Source organism: Oncorhynchus tshawytscha, linkage group LG27 (assembly GCF_018296145.1).
Source record: "Oncorhynchus tshawytscha isolate Ot180627B linkage group LG27, Otsh_v2.0, whole genome shotgun sequence".
NCBI lineage: Eukaryota > Metazoa > Chordata > Actinopteri > Salmoniformes > Salmonidae > Oncorhynchus > Oncorhynchus tshawytscha.
Window position 1 is genome coordinate 7,074,819 of NC_056455.1, and position 18,210 is coordinate 7,093,028.

Below are 18,210 nucleotides of genomic sequence, written 5' to 3' on the forward strand. Positions count from 1 at the left end.
CTCTCTCGCTTTCTCTTTCTCTCGCTCGGCCCTCCATCGGACACAACTACATTTACCGCTGCTGCTTGGACTGCATCTGTAGCCCTGCTAAGTGCTGAATGGACACCATGTTCGAGTCCAGCCAAGTCGTCTCTCCCTCTTTCTCTCCCCCTCTCTGTTCATCTAACATAAACTGTGACCTTCACTCTGACCCCCATCTCAAATGTAATAATTGAAGACCATTAATAGCGGTCTTGGTCACACAGCACAAAATGTGCTCTTTTAAGAGGGGAGCTGGAGAGATGGGTCTCTGACAAAATGTGGATTAGTTCAAGTGTGTGTGTGTGTGTGTGGCAAATGTTACCGCGTGGAGTATCCTGGCTAAATAAATGAAGAGATAGAGAGAGACAGACACTGTTTGAGAGATCCTCCTGTGTGATCATAGTGTCATCTTCGTAACATAGACACTTGTGTGTATGTCGGAGTGCCATGTCCCATAGAATGCAGTAAGTTTGACATCCTGGTCTGTCGTGGCTGTGCTGCCTGTTGACACAGAGGATCCTGGGGCACTCCGTTGAAGGGGGTAAGGCTGTGGGGCTGTGGGAAGAGGTGCAGTGTGGTGACCCCTCCATGTCCAGATTCCACTGTGAGCCTTAAATTCCCCACTCGCAGTATGGAGGAGTAGGGGCATGGGGCGGGGGACCTCTCTTTGTTTGCCTGGACAACTGGCATGGAGAGGGGGAGACAGCTGACCAGTCAGAACACAGGTTGACGTTCATTGGGATGAGTCTTGTCCTGGAGGCAAACCTAAGGAATTTCTGCCGAGGGTTTGAACTGGTTCAGGGAACAGAAAATAAAACCAGAAAATAACGTTATTACTTGAGTAAAAGAACCCGAACCAAAAGTGATCAAAATGTGTCACGTTCTGACCTAAGTTCCTTAGTTTTGTCTTTTGTTTTAGTATGGTCAGGGCGTGAGTTGGGTGGGTTGTCTATGTTAGTTTTTCTATGATTTGCTATTTCTGTGTTTGGCCTGGTATGGTACTCAATCAGAGGCAGCTGTCAATCGTTGTCCCTGATTGAGAACCATATTTAGGGAGCCTGTTTTCTATTGTGTTTTGTGGGTGGTTGTTTTCTGTCTTTGTGTGTCTGCACCAGACAGAACTGTTCCTGTTGTTTTCTGTCTTTGTGTGTCTACACCAGACAGAACTATTTCTGTTGTTTTCTTTGTTGTTTTGTTATTCAGTGTTCAGTTTACATTAAAAAAGATGAACACGTACCACGCTGCGCATTGGTCCTCACCTTCTTCCCATGATGACCATTACAGAACCACCCACCAAGAAAGGACCAAGCAGCATGGTGACGAGAGGCAGCGATACCCGGAGAACTGGACTTGGGAGGAGATCCTGGACAGCAAAGGACCCTGGGCACAGGGTGGGGAATATCGCCGCTGGAGGCAGCGAAAGCTGAGAGGCGGCGGTATGAGGAGGCCGCACGGCAGCGCGGCTGGAAGCCCGAGAAGCAGCCCCAAAAATGTATTGGCGGGCACACGGGGAGTGTGGCTAAGTCAGGTAGGAGACCTGAGCCAACTCCCCGTGCTTACCGTGGAGAGAACGGGACGGTGGGAAGAAGTTGAAGACCAATGTGCAGCATGGTACGTGTTCATCTTTTTTAATGTGAACTGAGCTGCCAGAGTCTCCCGTCTGAACTGAGCTGCCAGAGTCTCCCGTCTGAACTGAGCTGCCAGAGTCTCCCGTCTGTCCTGAGCTGCCAGAGCCTCCCGTCTGTCCTGAGCTGCCAGAGTCTCCCGTCTGTCCTGAGCTGCCAGAGTCTCCCGTCTGTCCTGAGCTGCCAGAGTCTCCCGTCTGTCCCTGAGCTGCCAGAGTCTCCCGTCTGTCCTGAGCTGCCAGAGTCTCCCGTCTGTCCTGAGCTGCCAGAGTCTCCCGTCTGTCCTGAGCTGCCAGAGTCTCCCGTCTGTCCTGAGCTGCCAGAGTCTCCCGTCTGTCCTGAGCTGCCAGAGTCTCCCGTCTGTCCTGAGCTGCCAGAGCCTCCCGTCTGTCCTGAGCTGCCAGAGTCGCCCGTCTGTCCTGAGCTGCCAGAGCCGCCCGTCTGTCCTGAGCTGCCAGAGCCGCCCGTCTGTTCTGAGCTGCCATAGCCATCAGTCAGCCAGGAGCTGCCAGAATCACCCTTCACTCCGGAGCTGCCGGAGTCTCCCGCCCGTCCGGTGCTGCCGGAATCTCCCGTCCATTCGGGACCCGGGGCTAGGGTCCCCAGTCCGAGATCGGCGGCGAGGGTCGCCTTTCTTAAGAGGCCACGAAGGCGGATAAAGAGGCAGAGAAAAACTATGGTGAAGTGGGGTCCACGTTCCGCGCCAGAGCCGCCACCGTGGACAGACGCCCACCCAGACCCTCCCCTATAGGTTCAGGTTTTACGGCCGGAGTCCGCACCTTTGGGGGGTGGGGTACTGTCACGTTCTGACCTTAGTTCCTTTGTTTTGTCTTTTGTTTTAGTATGGTCAGGGCGTGAGTTAGGTGGGTTGTCTATGTTAGTTTTTCTATGATTTGCTATTTCTGTGTTTGGCCTGGTATGGTTCTCAATCAGAGGCAGCTGTCAATCGTTGCCCCTGATTGAGAACCATATTTAGGGAGCCTGTTTTCTATTGTGTTTTGTGGGTGGTTGTTTTCTGTCTTTGTGTGTCTGCACCAGACAGAACTGTTTCTGTTGTTTTCTTTGTTGTTTTGTTATTCAGTGTTCAGTTTACATTAAAAAAGATGAACACGTACCACGCTGCGCATTGGTCCTCACCTTCTTCCCAAGACAGCTGTTACAATATGGTTCGGGAACCTTTATTTTAAAAGCAAGGGAACCGGTTAATAGCGTTACAAAAATACGTGTTTGTAATGATAGTGCTGCTCTGCACACACACGCTTGTTAGCTAGCTAACGTTTGCTCTGGTCCAACGTTAAACCAATTCGGGAAATTCAGACATTCAAAGTTTCTCCATAGAATCTGCTCCTCCTAGGTATAATTCTGTTATCCTAATTCAGATAATGCATGTCATAACAAGATGCCCAGCACCTCATCGCAAGCTTCCTCCATCCTCTCTCGCTCTCCCGTCAACCACAACATTTCAGTTAAATCTCACGCCCTAAAATGTGACTGGCAGCAGTGTGTGTGTGTGTTGGTCTTTCATTATGATTAAACCATGCCATTTTCGGCAAAATACATTTGCTCTTAATTAACGACTTTCCTATACAGATCAAATTGTTTACCCACTCCACAGCAAGTTTAAAAAGGAACAAAAGAACGATATAAACCGGTACTTTTTGGGGGTTCCAAACGGTTCAGAACTGTATTTTCCTGGTCGGAACGGAACCAGAAAATATATGGTTCTGTTCAGAATTAAAAGATGAGAAAATAATTTCGGTTCCAACCCTTGATTTCTGCTAGATAGGCCAGCTGCAAAGTCAAAATTCTGTATATTGTAAAAATTCATGAAAAAGAAAATAGCTTTTTGGTTTTAATTTATGGTTTGAACCAGCGAGTGAGCACTCTGCAGAGCTCCCTCTAGAACAATATAACCTGCAGTCAAGACTGGTACAGACACACACAGGCAGGCATGGTGTAGTTTTGTTACAAAACCTTGACTGGACTTCATAAAATTCATGTGGATACTGTCATTAATAAACCAGGTAATAAAATACACAAATATATCACATGGTAGTGTCCTTTTCTGGTGTAACCACTATGATGGTATTGTGTTAGTGCCATTGGTTAAAGTATTTAGGCTGGTATGTTATTGCAGGAGGCACAGGGTTCTCTCCACTCCTCTGCTAAAATTCCTCCAAGCCGCCCTCTCCCATTCCCCCAGCCCCTGCTAGGTCACTTCTACTGGACAATTTCCTCAAACTCCTGTTCCCTTCCACCCATCCCCCAACCATCCTCATCCTCATCCCATTGCCCTTATCCCTTGTCTACTATCCAACCTCTTTCCTCACCCCCTTGCCATTTTCCCTGGTCTACTGCCCAACCCCTTTCCTCACCCCTGCCATTCCCTTTTCCTCTAGCTGTCTGTCTTCATTCTCCTCTCTTCCACCCTTCCTCTAACCTCCCCCTGCCGCCTCGCTCCCTCTCTTCTTACTCCATATCGTTACAATCCCTCTCTTCTCTGCAGCTGCCCATCTCACTCCTTCCTCTCCAATCTTCTCCAGGCTTGTTCAGCCAGATAGAGAATGGATGAGAAACTCCCTGTCAGACATACATAGTAACTGGATGTCTGTCAAGACAGATTAGACTCAGAGCTGGGGCTGAGGCTGAGGCTGTGTCTGGGGCTGAGGCTGAGGCTGTGTCTGGGGCTGAGGCTGAGTCTGTGTCTGGGGCTGAGGCTGTGTCTGGGGCTGGGGGCTGAGGCTGTGTCTGGGGCTGAGGCTGTGTCTGGGGCTGAGGCTGTGTCTGGGGCTGAGGCTGAGGCTGTGTCTGGGGCTGAGGCTGGGGCTGAGGCTGGGGCTGAGGCTGTGTCTGAGGCTGTGTCTGGGGCTGAGGCTGTGTCTGGGGCTGAAGCTGTGTCTGGGGCTGAGGCTGTGTCTGGGGCTGAGGCTGTGTCTGGGGCTGAGGCTGTGTCTGGGGCTGAGGCTGTGTCTGGGGCTGAGGCTGTCTGGGGCTGAGGCTGAGGCTGTGTCTGGGGCTGAGGCTGGGGCTGAGGCTGTGTCTGAGGCTGAGGCTGTGTCTAGGGCTGAGGCTGAGGCTGTGTCTGGGGCTGAGGCTAATGTTGAGGCTAAGGTCAAGTTTGAGGCTGTGGAGGGCGTTTGGCCGGCTGCGCTGTGACTCTAGAGAGAGTGACTCACTGGATCATGGTTCAGGGCCTCCAGCAGTGTCACCAGCTTGTGTACCCTGCACTGGGCGTGGTGGACCGGCACACCCCTGCCAAGGTACGTCACATCGCCATTAGCCCAGAGAATGTACACACACACACACACACACACACACACACACACAAACACACACACCACAATCTGAGGTTGTATAAATGCACATACATATCAATTCCCCATTATCTGAGATACATAATTACATGGCCTTTACACACTGGCTGCTGATTAGAGGGGTGTCAAGTGTCACAATCGGTAATCAATTCACAGTCATTTCCAGTGTGGCTCCTACCTCTTACGTGTGTGAATAATAAGGAAAATATGAGACCCCCCCCGTTCTGAGCCGGAACATGTGCATCATCACATCCAGGTAATTCAACTGTTGCTATAACTGCTTGGCAGTGGTGCACATTCCTCAGCAAGAAGACATACCCGCTGTGCTGCACCCTCCACCCTGTCTCCACCCCACCTCTTCCCAGCACTCTACCCCCAATCTGGGAGACAGACAGACAGACAGACAGACGGGGGGGGGGTAAACAGGGGCTCACAGTTCCAGTAGGTCCCCATGTTTCCTTCCTCTGCCGGTCACTTCACAGGCACATATGTCTGCTGCCCCCTTTACCTTCACCGCTCTGCTTCCCGTCTCTGATGTTACTTCCTGGAGCTAGAGACAATGGAAAATCTACTCACGCTGCTGTCCCTCAGACCTATATGCAAGTGCATATACATGTAAGAGTCATGAGTAAGAGGTAGGTTATAGAAATAGCACTGCTAAGGACCCAGAGATGAGTGACCCAGATACGGTATACCGTTTCTGTCGCTTCCGCCTGTTTTATTCACTCTGGTTGTCCGATTCTATTTCTGTGTGCCAGGCTGAGTAATGGCATCCGTTAGGTAGCTGTGGATCTAAAATGAAATTTCACAGTCATGATTTGACCGTAGTATAAATATAGTCTGTTCACGTCCCTACTCATAAAAGGCCTTCCACTGACCCCATTTCCTGCTATTCACTAATATGGACCAGATATGATTATTTATTTTTTTAATCAGAATGTCAAGGATTAAAGACATCTTGACAGCAGAAGAAGGATTATACTGTACAAACAATTTAACATTTGTGTTAAATACTGTATCTCTGTCAGAGGGTCATCATATCCTAATCCTGGCATTTCCCCAGTGTCCCCTTTCCTAATAACAGAGGGGGACAGCTTGTCTAGACCGGGTCTTAGAAGAGGGACTCACTCCTTGGGTTTGGGGAAGGGAGAAGGGGGGCATGAGGGGGATTGGTGTAGGGGGTCTTATCTCCCCCTTCCAAACACATACATCCCTTACCATGTCTTGTATGCTTGTCCTGCTAGCGAATTATATGAATAAAAGTTATATGAATGAAACAAGGGGCCACAAAACAGCGTAGTCCTAGACCCCTCTGCATGTTAAACCAGGCAATATTTAACATTCAGTTCAGTAACAACAGTTTATTCATTTGTGATGAACTTTACCCTAGCCACCCAATAGCTGTGATCAACACTGAAACAAAGAACCAGCCCCACTGGGACAGATTAGAAATTATCTTAAATTTAACACAAATGGGCAATAAAATTCAAGTAAATAAATCCACATAAATAAACATCTGTCTTGTGTTGGCGTGGAGATGAATAAAAAGGGAGGCCATCTGTTCAGTTACAGCACAGTAGGGAGAATTCCCCTAAATATATAATCCATCCAGGCTGCATCACATCCGGCCGTGATTGGGAGTCCCATAGGTTGGCACACAATTGGCCCAGCGTCGTCCAGGTTTGGCCGGGGTGGGCCGTCATTGTAAATAAGAATTTGTTACTAACTGACTTGCCTAGTTAAAGGTAAAACTTCTTTTTTTTTGTTTGAATAATCCCTTCAACATGGAAATGAATTGAGTTTCATTTCACCATATGGCCACCGGAGGGCGCATGCAGGGCTGGTGAAGCACAGAAAAGAGAGGGAAACTAGTAGGCACTTAGCATGTAAAGACAAAGAAAGTTGGATAAAGTTGCCCCTAAAAATTGATAATGGGTCAGTTTAGCATTTCCCCCTAATGGTTAGGATTTGGGGAGGGTAAACTGATCCTAGATCTGGGAAATTGCTACCCAGAGCTGTAAAGACACAGTAGATATGTACTAGTCCAGAGCATATGAACCAGGGTACAGAGCAGACAGAGCTTGAGCCATGCTTAAAGGACCAGCGTAACGATCAGCCTAATGAGTCATTATAGTGATGTATGGAGGGAGAGGAGACATACTGGAGAGGAGTGATGAGTGCAGGTGGACATTCATCCATCTCCAACGCAGCCCAGACTTACACACACACACACACACACACACACACACACACACACACACACACACACACACACACACACACACACACACACACACACACACACACACACACTACTCAAGATAACTTCAAGAATACTATAGCACACACTGGTTGTATGAAGTATCCCCATTTCCTTGGTAATGAGAGCATCGGTAGCCTTCGGTGGATCAGTAATTGGGCCAGGAGGTTAGTGGTATGTACACCTAGGATAGGATGCAGCTGTGGTGCCTCTGTCCGGCCCTCAGAGAAGACAGGGCTGCTACTTGGCCTCAAGAATGATCACAGTAATGAAGCAGCAGCTGCTCATCGCAGACTGACATCCTTCACACAGCACACTGATCAGGCCACACTGCTCACCGACAACACTAGATTCATATACACTGAGTGTACAAAACATTAAGAACACCTGTCCTTTCCATGTTATAGACTTGACCAGGTGAATCCAGGTGAAAGCTATGATCCCTTACTGATGTCACCTGTTAAATCCACTTCAAATCAGTGTAGATGAAGGGGAGGAGACCGGTTAAAAGGATTTTTAAGCCTCGAGACAATTGAGGCTTAAAAAACATATATTGAAGTGCCTTTGAAGGGGGTATGGTAGTAGGTTCCAGGCGCAACTGTTTGAGTGTGTCAAAAATGGCAACGCTGATGGGTTTTTCATGCTCAACAGTTTCCTGTGTGTATCAAGATGGGTCCACCCCCAAGGGACCTCCATCCAACTTTACACAACTGTGGGAAGCTTTGGAGTCAATATGGGCCAACATCCCTGTGGAACGCTTGACACCTTGTAGAGTCCATGCCCTGATGAATTGAGGCTGATCTCACTCTCTCCAGCCCAGCCCGGTTAAGACACACACACACACACACACACACACACACACACACACACACACAAAATAGGCCTATACACAATGTATATCTCTGTTATAAAAACACACACTCCAGAACAGTAACAGCACTCATCTCTCTCTATATCCCAAAAGGAGGAGTGAGAAATTCCTAACACTGCAGAGATTGGGGGGGGGTTGCCTGGTAGGGTTAGATTAGACCACCTGTTCCACTGTGGAAAACACACACTCATTCCCTCCCTTTATCTCGCTCTCTCCCCTTCTCATTCTTTCGCTCTCTCTTATTATCTTTTTATAAACTACCCACTCTTGTCTTCTCTCCCTCAATCTCACCCCTTTCAGTCTGGCTGCCTAGCTCCAAACTGACTGCATTCCATCTATGGGAAACAGACAAAACAATCTGCCAGATAACTTTGGCAGAGAGCCGCAGCACACATAAAGACAGAAACACACACACACACACACGTGTCACCTTGTGTCTAAGAGCCGGCCTCCAGGGAGTGGTGTACAGACCGAGGAGTAAACACAGAGCTAGTGTGCATCCCAAATGGCACCCTATTTCCTACATAGTGCACTACCTTTGACCAGAGCCCGATGGACTCCACTATGTTGGGAATAGGGTGGCATTTGGGACGCCGCCTTAGTATATCCATTGTGGCACAGCAATAACAGTACCTGGGCCAGGAGGGAACTCCCTCCCTACAGCCTAGCCACATTCTCTATCTATCTGTGCTTACATGGAATGTAATGTATGAAGACCCACACAATCTTATAAACAAGACTGTTTGTCCTGTATGTCCTTTACAGAGCCTCAGTCTTGTTTATAAGATGGTGTGGGTCTTCATACATTACATTCCATGTATCTACAGGACATATTAGGAGTGTCTGCAACTGGCTCATGCAGATACATACACAAAAGTATGTGGACACTCCTTCAAATTAGTGGATTAGTGGCTATTTCAGCCACACCTGTGTATAAAAATGAGCACATCGCCATGCAATCTCCATAGACAAACACTGGCAGTAAAAAGGCCTTACTGAAGAGCTCAGTGACTTTCAACGTGGCACCGACTTAGGATGCCACCTTTCCAACAAGTCAGTTCGTCAAATCTCTGCCCTGCTAGAGCTGCCACGTCAACTGTAAGTGCTGTATTGTGAAGTGGAAACGTCTAGGAGCAACAACTGCTCAGCACTACGCACTACTCACCATTCTGCCTCTGGAAACAACGTCAGCACAATCATCGAACACCTTTGGGATGAATTGGAACGCCAACTACGAGCAACGCCTAATTCCCCAACATCAGTGCCTGACCTCAATAATGCTCATGACTGAATGGAAGCAAGTCCCCGCAGCAATGTTCCAACATCTAGATGAAAGCCTTCCCAGAAGAGCGGAGGCTGTTACGAGCAGTCTGAACCAGCTCCAACTCTGAGGGCAGGTTGAGCTGGGATTGACATGCACAGCCACAGCCCTGATCAGACCTGAGCGGAGCTGAGCAGAGCCCACAGGGTTTACTGAGGTCTCCCTCAATGACTATTGATTCCCTACCAACGGGGCATTACAGTGGGTCTGGCTGTGCAGCAGCGTACCCCCAGGCAGGGTTCTCATTCTCATTGCAGAGCGTGCAGAGTAAAGAGAGTACACTTTACACACAAGCATACAGACACACACACACACACACACTTACCGAGGAGCACTGACGAGATATGCGTACGCGGTAAAGAGTCCTGTGTGGCCTCTGCTCTCGGGGCAAAACATCAAACACAGATAGGTCTCCTCCTGCCGGGGAGGGAGGAGTGTTGCCCTAGCCCTTCACCGCTGCCTGTCCTCGATCTGATCACACACACTCTTTATATAACCTTCCTGTCCCTCTGTGGGCCACCCTCCTTATCACTCACTCATGGAAATGTGTGTACACGTGTGTGTACGTGTGTGTGTGTGTGTGTGTGTGTGTACGTGTGTGTGTGTGTGTGTGTGTGTGTGTGTACGTGTGTGTGTGTGTGTGTGTGTGTGTGTGTGTACGTGTGTGTGTGTGTGTGTGTGTGTGTGTGTGTGTGTGTGTGTGTGTGTGTGTGTGTGTGTGTGTGTGTGTGAGAGAAGCAGAAAAGGAGACCACAGTAATGTGACTTTGCTTACGTGTCATTCCACTGAGGCTCCATAGTAAACACATGTTGACGTTTGTTTATATTTCCATCACGCCACTGTTTATATTGACAAACGTAGGTACAGCTTCTCCGATGTTCTTCCTATTTTAAGGGTCCTGTAAGGGGTGCGTATCTGGTGGCAGGGAAGTCAGACGCAGGAGAGCAGAACTTGATAATAGCCGGAGCAGTTTAATAGCAAAACCAACGGCATAAGAAATACAAAGTATGGGCACAATAACCCGACGCGCACCAGTCAAACAAATGTGCACAAGCACTTACAACAAACAATACCACACAAAGACATGGGGGGGAAACAGAGGGTTAAATACACAACACATAATGAGGGAAATGAGAACCAGGTATGTGGGAAAACGAGACAAAACAAATGGAAAATGAAAAATGGATCAGCGAAGGCTAGAAGCCTGGCCACGTCGACCGCCAAACACTGCCCGAACAAGGCGAGGCATCGACTTCGGCAGAAGTCGTGACGAGTCCAACGTCTTGTTCCCCAACTTTGAAGCGGGACACAACCATCGGCGAGATCAAATGACTCCTCTGGAAACTCTAAAATGTCCAATGTCATCTCAAAGAGTCCACACCCATGCAACTGAAGAGACAGCCCATCACAAAGAAAAGTACAAGTAGAATGTAGAAATAGAATTGACACATCATTGAATTAAATCAGAAAACAGACTATCCATGACAATGACATCAGAGCCGAGCTCCACACCAAGGCCATGTCATGTCAGCATTTCTCAGTCTAGACTCTTAGAAAGAGTATTGTTTCCTGTTTGCTGCATTGTGGTAGTGTAAGTTACCCTCTGCCACTGATGCAAACACTGTAGTAGTGAGCTCTGTTGTTGTACATGTAAAGTACTACGAGAAGCTCCCTCTGCTGCGTGGGACACAGTACAGAAGCATGCTGTGTGATTGCCCCAGGCCAATCTCTGAAATGAGAAACTAGGCTAACAAATGGAAGGCACACACACACATTCAATTAAATCGGACGCTTGCACACACACACATACACGGATGCTGGCTGGCAGTGATGATGTCACCTCTACTTGAGTGGGGGGCTAGCGTCACCTTGGCAGACTGACAGGATGGGCATGGAAAGTACACCACGGTAGCATCCCAAATGGCATCATATTCCCTTTATAGTGCACTACTTTTAACCAGGGCCCAATGAGTTTGAGTCAAAAATAGTGCACTATATAGGGAATAGGGTGCCATTTGAAACGCAGTGCAGTTGTCCCCCAGTGGTTCCCTATGAATCATTCACTCTGACCTGAGGAGGGGGTGAGGAGTAGCCACCCTAAAACATGTTGTTTACAACCACACACACCACCTCGGGAGAGGAGGGGTAGAATGGGGGATGAGGTAATCAATGACCAGGGGAATACACTGTCTGGAGGAGAGAAGAGTAGGGACTTGTGCCTGTGCTCCTTGTCATCTCCCAGACAGCTCTCCTCCTACTCATTCAGCACCCTTTCAGGTCCTAGCAGCTAGTCTGCTGTGTCCCTGGGCTGCCTCCAGCCTAACATCAGATACAACCAGAATACAGAGTCCAGCCTAACATTAGATACAAGGTTCAAGGTTTTACTGCTAACCTTCAAGCTGGAGGCAGGGCTTTCTCCTATAGAGCTCCATTTTTATGGAATGGTCTGCCTATCCACGTGAGAAACACAAACTCGGTCTCAACCTTTAAGTCTTTATTGAAGACTCATCTCTTCAGTAGGTCCTATGATTGAGTGTAGTCTGGCCCAGGAGTGTGAAGGTGAACGGAAAAGCACTGGAGCAACGAACCGCCCTTGCTGTCTCTGCCTGGCCGGTTCCCCTCTCTCCACTGGGATTCTCTGCCTCAAACCCTATTACAGGGTCTGAGTCACTGGCTTACTGGTGCTCTTCCATGCCATCCCTAGGAGGGGTGCGTCACTTGAGTGGGTTGAGTCACTGACGTGATCTTCCTGTCCAGGTTGGCGCCCCCCCCTGGGTTGTGCTGTGGGGGAGATCTTTGTGGGCTATACTCAGCCTTGTCTCAGGATGGTAAGTTGGTGGTTGAAGATATCCCTCTAGTCGTGTGGCGGCAGTGCTTTGGCAAAGTGGGTGGGGTTATATCCTGCCTGTTTGGCCCTGTCCGGGGGTATCGTCGGACGGGGCCACAGTGTCTCCCGACCCCTCCTGTCTCAGCCTCCAGTATTTACGCTGCAGTAGTTTATGTGTCAGGCTGCTAGGGTCAGTCTGTTATATCTGGAGTATTTATCCTCTCTTATCCGGTGTCCTGTGTGAATTTAAGTATGCTCTCTCCAATTCTTTCTTATTCTTTCTTTCTTTCTGTCTTTCTGTCTTTCTTTCTCTCTCTGAGGACCTGAGCCCTAGGACCATGCCTCAGGACTACCTGGCCTGATGACTCCTTGCTGTCCCCAGTCCACCTGGTTGTGCTGCTGCTCCAGGTTCAACTGTTCTTCCTGCAGCTATGGAACCTTGACCTGTTCACCGGACTTGCTACCTGTCCCAAAACTGCTGTTTTCAACTCTCTAGAGACAGCAGGAGCGGTAGAGATACTCTGAATGATCGGCTATGAAAAGCCAACTGACATTTACTCCTGAGGTGCTGACCTGTTGCACCCTCTACAACCACTGTGATTATTATTATTTGACCCTGTTGGTCATCTATGAACATTTGAACATCTTGGCCATGTTCTGTTATAATCTCCACCCGGGACAGCCAGAAGAGGACTGGCCACCCCTTATTGCCTGGTTCCTCTCTAGGTTTCTTCCTAGGTTCTGGCCTTTCTAGGGAGTTTTTCCTAGCCACTGTGCTTCTACACCTGCATTGCTTGTTGTTTGGGGTTTAAGGCTGGGTTTCTGTACAGCACTTTGTGACATCAGCTGATGTAAGAAGGGCTTTATAAATAAATGTGACATCAGATACAACCAGACTACAGAGTCCAGCCTAACATCAGATACAACCAGAATACAGAGTCCAGCCTAACATCAGATACAACCAGACTACAGAGTCCAGCCTAACATCAGATACAACCAGACTACAGAGTCCAGCCTAACATCAGATACAACCAGACTAGAGTCCAGCCTAACATCAGATACAACCAGACTACAGAGTCCAGCCTAACATCAGATACAACCAGACTACAGAGTCCAGCCTAACATCAGATACAACCAGACTACAGAGTCCAGCCTAACATCAGATACAACCAGACTACAGAGTCCAGCCTAACATCAGATACAACCAGACTACAGAGTCCAGCCTAACATCAGATACAACCAGACTACAGAGTCCAGCCTAACATCAGATACAACCAGACTACAGAGTCCAGCCTAACATCAGATACAACCAGACTACAGAGTCCAGCCTAACATCAGATACAACCAGACTACAGAGTCCAGCCTAACATCAGATATAACCAGACTACAGAGTCCAGCCTAACATCAGATACAACCAGACTACAGAGTCCAGCCTAACATCAGATACAACCAGACTACAGAGTCCAGCCTAACATCAGATATAACCAGACTACAGAGTCCAGCCTAACATCAGATACAACCAGACTAGAGTCCAGCCTAACATCAGATACAACCAGACTACAGAGTCCAGCCTAACATCAGATACAACCAGACTACAGAGTCCAGCCTAACATCAGATACAACCAGACTACAGAGTCCAGCCTAACATCAGATACAACCAGACTACAGAGTCCAGCCTAACATCAGTCTCATCAACCATCAGCCAAGCACAGGGCAGTTGTCTCATAGCTTAAAAATCCTTCTTTAACCTGTCTCCTTACCTTCATTTACACTGACTGAAGTGGATTTATCAAGTGACATCAGTAAGGGATCATAGCTTTCACCTGGTCTATGTCATGGAAAGAGCAGGTGTTGATAATGTTTTGTACACTCAGTGTACAGTGGGGAGAACAAGTATTTGATACACTGCTGATTTTGCAGGTTTCCTACTTACAAAGCATGTAGAGGTCTGTAAATTTTGTCATAGGTACACTTCAACTGTGAGAGACGGAATCTAAAACAAAAATCCATGATTTTTAAGTAATTAATTGGGTTCCTCCCTATGTCTCATTCTCACACCATCCCTATGGAGTGGAAGAGAAACGAGAGGAGAGAGCACAGGAACAGGTGATGCACAGACACCTATAAGGCTGATGGCACACAAACGGTCATAGGGCAGCTGACACAGATAGAAGCACACTGTCACAGACCATGCATGCACCATGATGACCCCATAGACAGGATGAATAGATTACACACACACGCACACACACACACGTGCACACAGCTTTGTTTTCATGAAATTGTAGGACTTTTTGGGGTGTCAAAATGTTTAACCGTTAAAAATCATATTTTCTGTAACCCTACCCCGTAACCTCTACCCTAGCCCCCAAAACCCTCACCGCTAAACGTAACCCTACCCCGTAACCTCTACCCTAGCCCCCAAAACCCTCACCGCTAAACGTAACCCTTAAGCTTAAAAAAGCATTTGAACAAATTCAGGACCTGAAAAAAGACCAGACTCTTCAAGAAGGTTATTGTTTTCCTAACTTTTCAGGACATTCGGGTGATTTGTTAGGACATCGGGGTCCCGATAATGTAGGAAAACAAGTGAGTAAACTCTTTTTTCATGAGTGAACTTGGCGGCCCTGGTTGGATAGCTCAGAGAAAGCGTTTGCTCATCTCTATCCATCTACTCTCTGCTCCACTCTGTCTGAGCATCCTCCTCAGAGAGCCCCTGTTGCATGGCGTCCTCACCGTGACACCCTCCTTAAAGTCCATGGGTTTACACACACACACAGTGACGCACACAACCGTAGTCAAGCCCTGATTAGCGTTGCAATCCCCTCCATGCTAAATGATAATGTGACACGGCGCTAATTACAGGGATCTGGGTGAAGAGAGATCATCAAGGATGCCTGCTTAACCACAGCCACACCCCTGTCTCTCTCTCCCTCCAATTCAATCCAAAAGGGCTTCATTGGCACGGCAAACACATGTTTACATTGCCAAAGCAAGTCATCGCTCTCCTGTGTATTGCTGATCCCAGTACATATCTGGGAGAAAATACATAGTATTGAGTGGTGTCAACCCTCTAGAGGCCTGGATGCTGGTGGTGGCTGTTTGACGACAGGCACACCCGGTGGCTCCCTCCCCCCGGCACGGCACCCCACCGCCCCTCAGCCTGATGGAGACAGGCAGCAGTATCAGGGGGGGGGATCAGATATGGTAGTAGCGGCAGAGAAGAAGCATGCTGTGCTGTTTGTTTTTACCCGGAGGCCGGGGGTGTTGGGACCGGAAATAGGTGGGGTGGTGGATGTTATGAATGAATCGGAGGGTCTACTGTGTGTTTAGTGTGTGTAAGGTACGTGTATTGTGTGTGTAGGTACTACGCGGCGTTTCCCTGTCCCTCTGCTTCTCCTTTCTCCTCTCTTCCTCTCCTCACCTGGTCCATGTTTTCAGCGAGCCTCCTCCCTCCTCCTGTTCCCGCTCATGGTACAGAATCACCGGCGTCTCCTTGGCTCCCCTTCGGCGTTCTTGGCTCAGTATTCCCAACTGCGATCCTCCTCTCCTCAAATAGGCAAGGCAGCCAAGCAGCGGGCGGCGGCGACCCTCTGGGGAGGCATGATTCTCCCCGTCTATACCTCGCTCCTTCTCCCTCCTCTCTGTGGCTCTGACAGCCTGTGTTTATCCTGCCAGTCTCTCCTCTCTTGTCCTTCCTCGGTCTTCTGTCGTTCTGCTTGTTTCCGTGGAGCTGCGGGGGGAAACAGGGCGTGTGTGGAATCTTCACCTCTCTCACTGATAGCAGAATTGCACAGGGAGAGGTCTCCCGCTCTCTTTCTCTCTTTCACTCGCCTCGACTCCCCCTCTGTTGCTGCCCCCTTCCTCCTCTTCCCTCCCTCCTCTTTCTCTCCACTTCCCATCTCCCCTCCCCCTCTCGCTGTAGCGAAACACAGAGCCAGAATGAGCAAATGAGAGAGTAGGAGGGAGGGGGGCGAGAGAGAAGTGAGGAAAAGGGGTTGGTCGGGCCAAACCATGTGACTCCCGGTAGAGGTCTGAGGAACCCTCTGCCAGCTGTCCGGCTAATGTCTCTGTGAAAACCAAAGTTGCCATAGAATACACCAACCAGAGGTCTCCTGGTACAAAACCATTGGCAGGATTTATGACCCACTGCAAGGGGGGGGGGGCATGCTGGGACATGTAGTCCTGGTACCGTGATTGGGGGAAAGGGGAGAGCAGGGGAGGGCTACAGGGATCGCTGTGCCCCTTTAAGGAATGCATGTTTTTCATGGTGCTTCCCTCACAAATGTTTGGTGATGCATTGCCACATACAGCCAAGGGAAAGTGATACAGGGGGTAAGGGTCAACTGTTATTCTACAGGACATGTGAACATACACAAACATGTAGACACAGAGGCAAACACAGTCATTCTTGGTCATTCAAGAAAAACACATCTTCTATAGTTTCCCTCCCCTCCTGTGCTGAGGGAAACTCCCCCCACCACCCGTCAACAACAGGAACTGGACAACTCACCGAAGGCTATGGCTAAACTTAAACACAAATGCTCTCTCTCTCTCTCTCTCTCTCTCTCTCTCTCTCTCTCCTTTCTTCTCTACTTCTTTCTCTTTCTCTGCTCTGTCTATCCTCTGTCTAGCTCCCTCCCCTTCCCTCTCCTCTATTGTATTACCACTCCCTCCTCCTCTTCCCCCCGCTGCTTTATCCCCCACCCCTCACCCTTCTCTCTCAATTCAATTCAAGGGCTTTATAGGCATGGGAGACATATGTCAACATTGCCAAAGCAAGTGAAGTAGATAATAAACAAAAGTGACATAAACAATAAAAAATGTAAACTGAATGAACAAAAGTTCTCTCTCTCTCTGTCTCTCTTGTGATCATACCATGCATCAATTTGTATGCCAAACTCACATTTTCTCTATCAGCCACAACACTGCATGAAACACATGTATAGCCCACTCAATCATCCTACACATAAAAACACCATGGGCTAATCTGGTAAGCAGGGGGAATCCACGGTCTGTCCACATCTGAAAAACAAAACCACCACCTGTTCTGGCTTATTCTGATTCAACTGACACATAACATAGCTGTGACATGCTGCCTGGGTTACTGTGTGATAGATATTATGCTAGCTAGGGGTGAGCCGAGGGGACTAGGGGGTGAGAGTAGGGGACTAGGGGTGAGCCGAGGGGACTAGGGGGTGAGAGTAGGGACTAGGGGGTGAGCCGAGGGGACTAGGGGGTGAGAGTAGGGGACTAGGGGGTGAAAGTAGGGGACTAGGGGGTGAGTAGGGGACTAGGGGGTGAGAGTAGGGGACTAGGGGTGAGCCGAGGGGTCTAGGGGGTGAGCCGAGGGGACTAGAGGGTGAGAGTAGGGGACTAGGGGGTGAGCCGAGGGGACTAGGGGTGAGAGTAGGGGACTAGGGGTGAGAGTAGGGGACTAGGGGGTGAGCCGAGGGGTCTAGGGGGTGAGCCGAGGGGACTAGAGGGTGAGAGTAGGGGACTAGGGGTGAGCCGAGGGACTAGGGGGTGAGCCGAGGGGACTAGTGGGTGAGAATAGGGGACTAGGGGGTGAGCCGAGGGGTCTAGGGGGTGAGCCGAGGGGACTAGGGTGTGAGAGTAGGGGACTAGGGGGTGAGCCGAGGGGACTAGGGGTGAGAGTAGGGGAATAGGGGGTGAGAACTAGTAGGGGACTAGGGGGTGAGAGTAGGGGACTAGGGGGTGAGCCGAGGGGACTAGGGGAGAGAGTAGGGGACTAGGGGGTGAGCTGAGGGGACTAGTGGGTAGAGTAGGGGACTAGGGGTGAGAGGGGACTAGGGGACTAGGGGGGGGGTGAGCCGAGGGGTCTAGGGGGTGAGCCGAGGGGACTAGAGGGTGAGAGTAGGGGACTAGGGGGAGCCGAGAGCCGAGGGACTAGGGTGTGGGGACTAGAGTAGGGGACTAGGGGGTGAGCCGAGGGGACTAGGGGTGAGAG

The 18,210-nt window shown here is 49.3% G+C and overlaps 1 protein-coding gene across 1 annotated transcript in view; it reads right to left on the bottom strand.

Annotated features, from left to right (window-relative positions):
- The window catches only part of arhgap21a (Rho GTPase activating protein 21a), a 107,633-nt gene extending 91,535 nt beyond the window's left edge, over nt 1-16,098 (bottom strand). Inside the window, exon 1 of the mRNA XM_042307440.1 lies at nt 15,664-16,098. Within this exon, the coding sequence (XP_042163374.1) occupies nt 15,664-15,672 (9 nt within the window). The 5' untranslated portion in view covers nt 15,673-16,098. The remainder of the gene's footprint in view (nt 1-15,663) is intronic.
- Between the last annotated feature and the right edge of the window lie 2,112 nt (nt 16,099-18,210).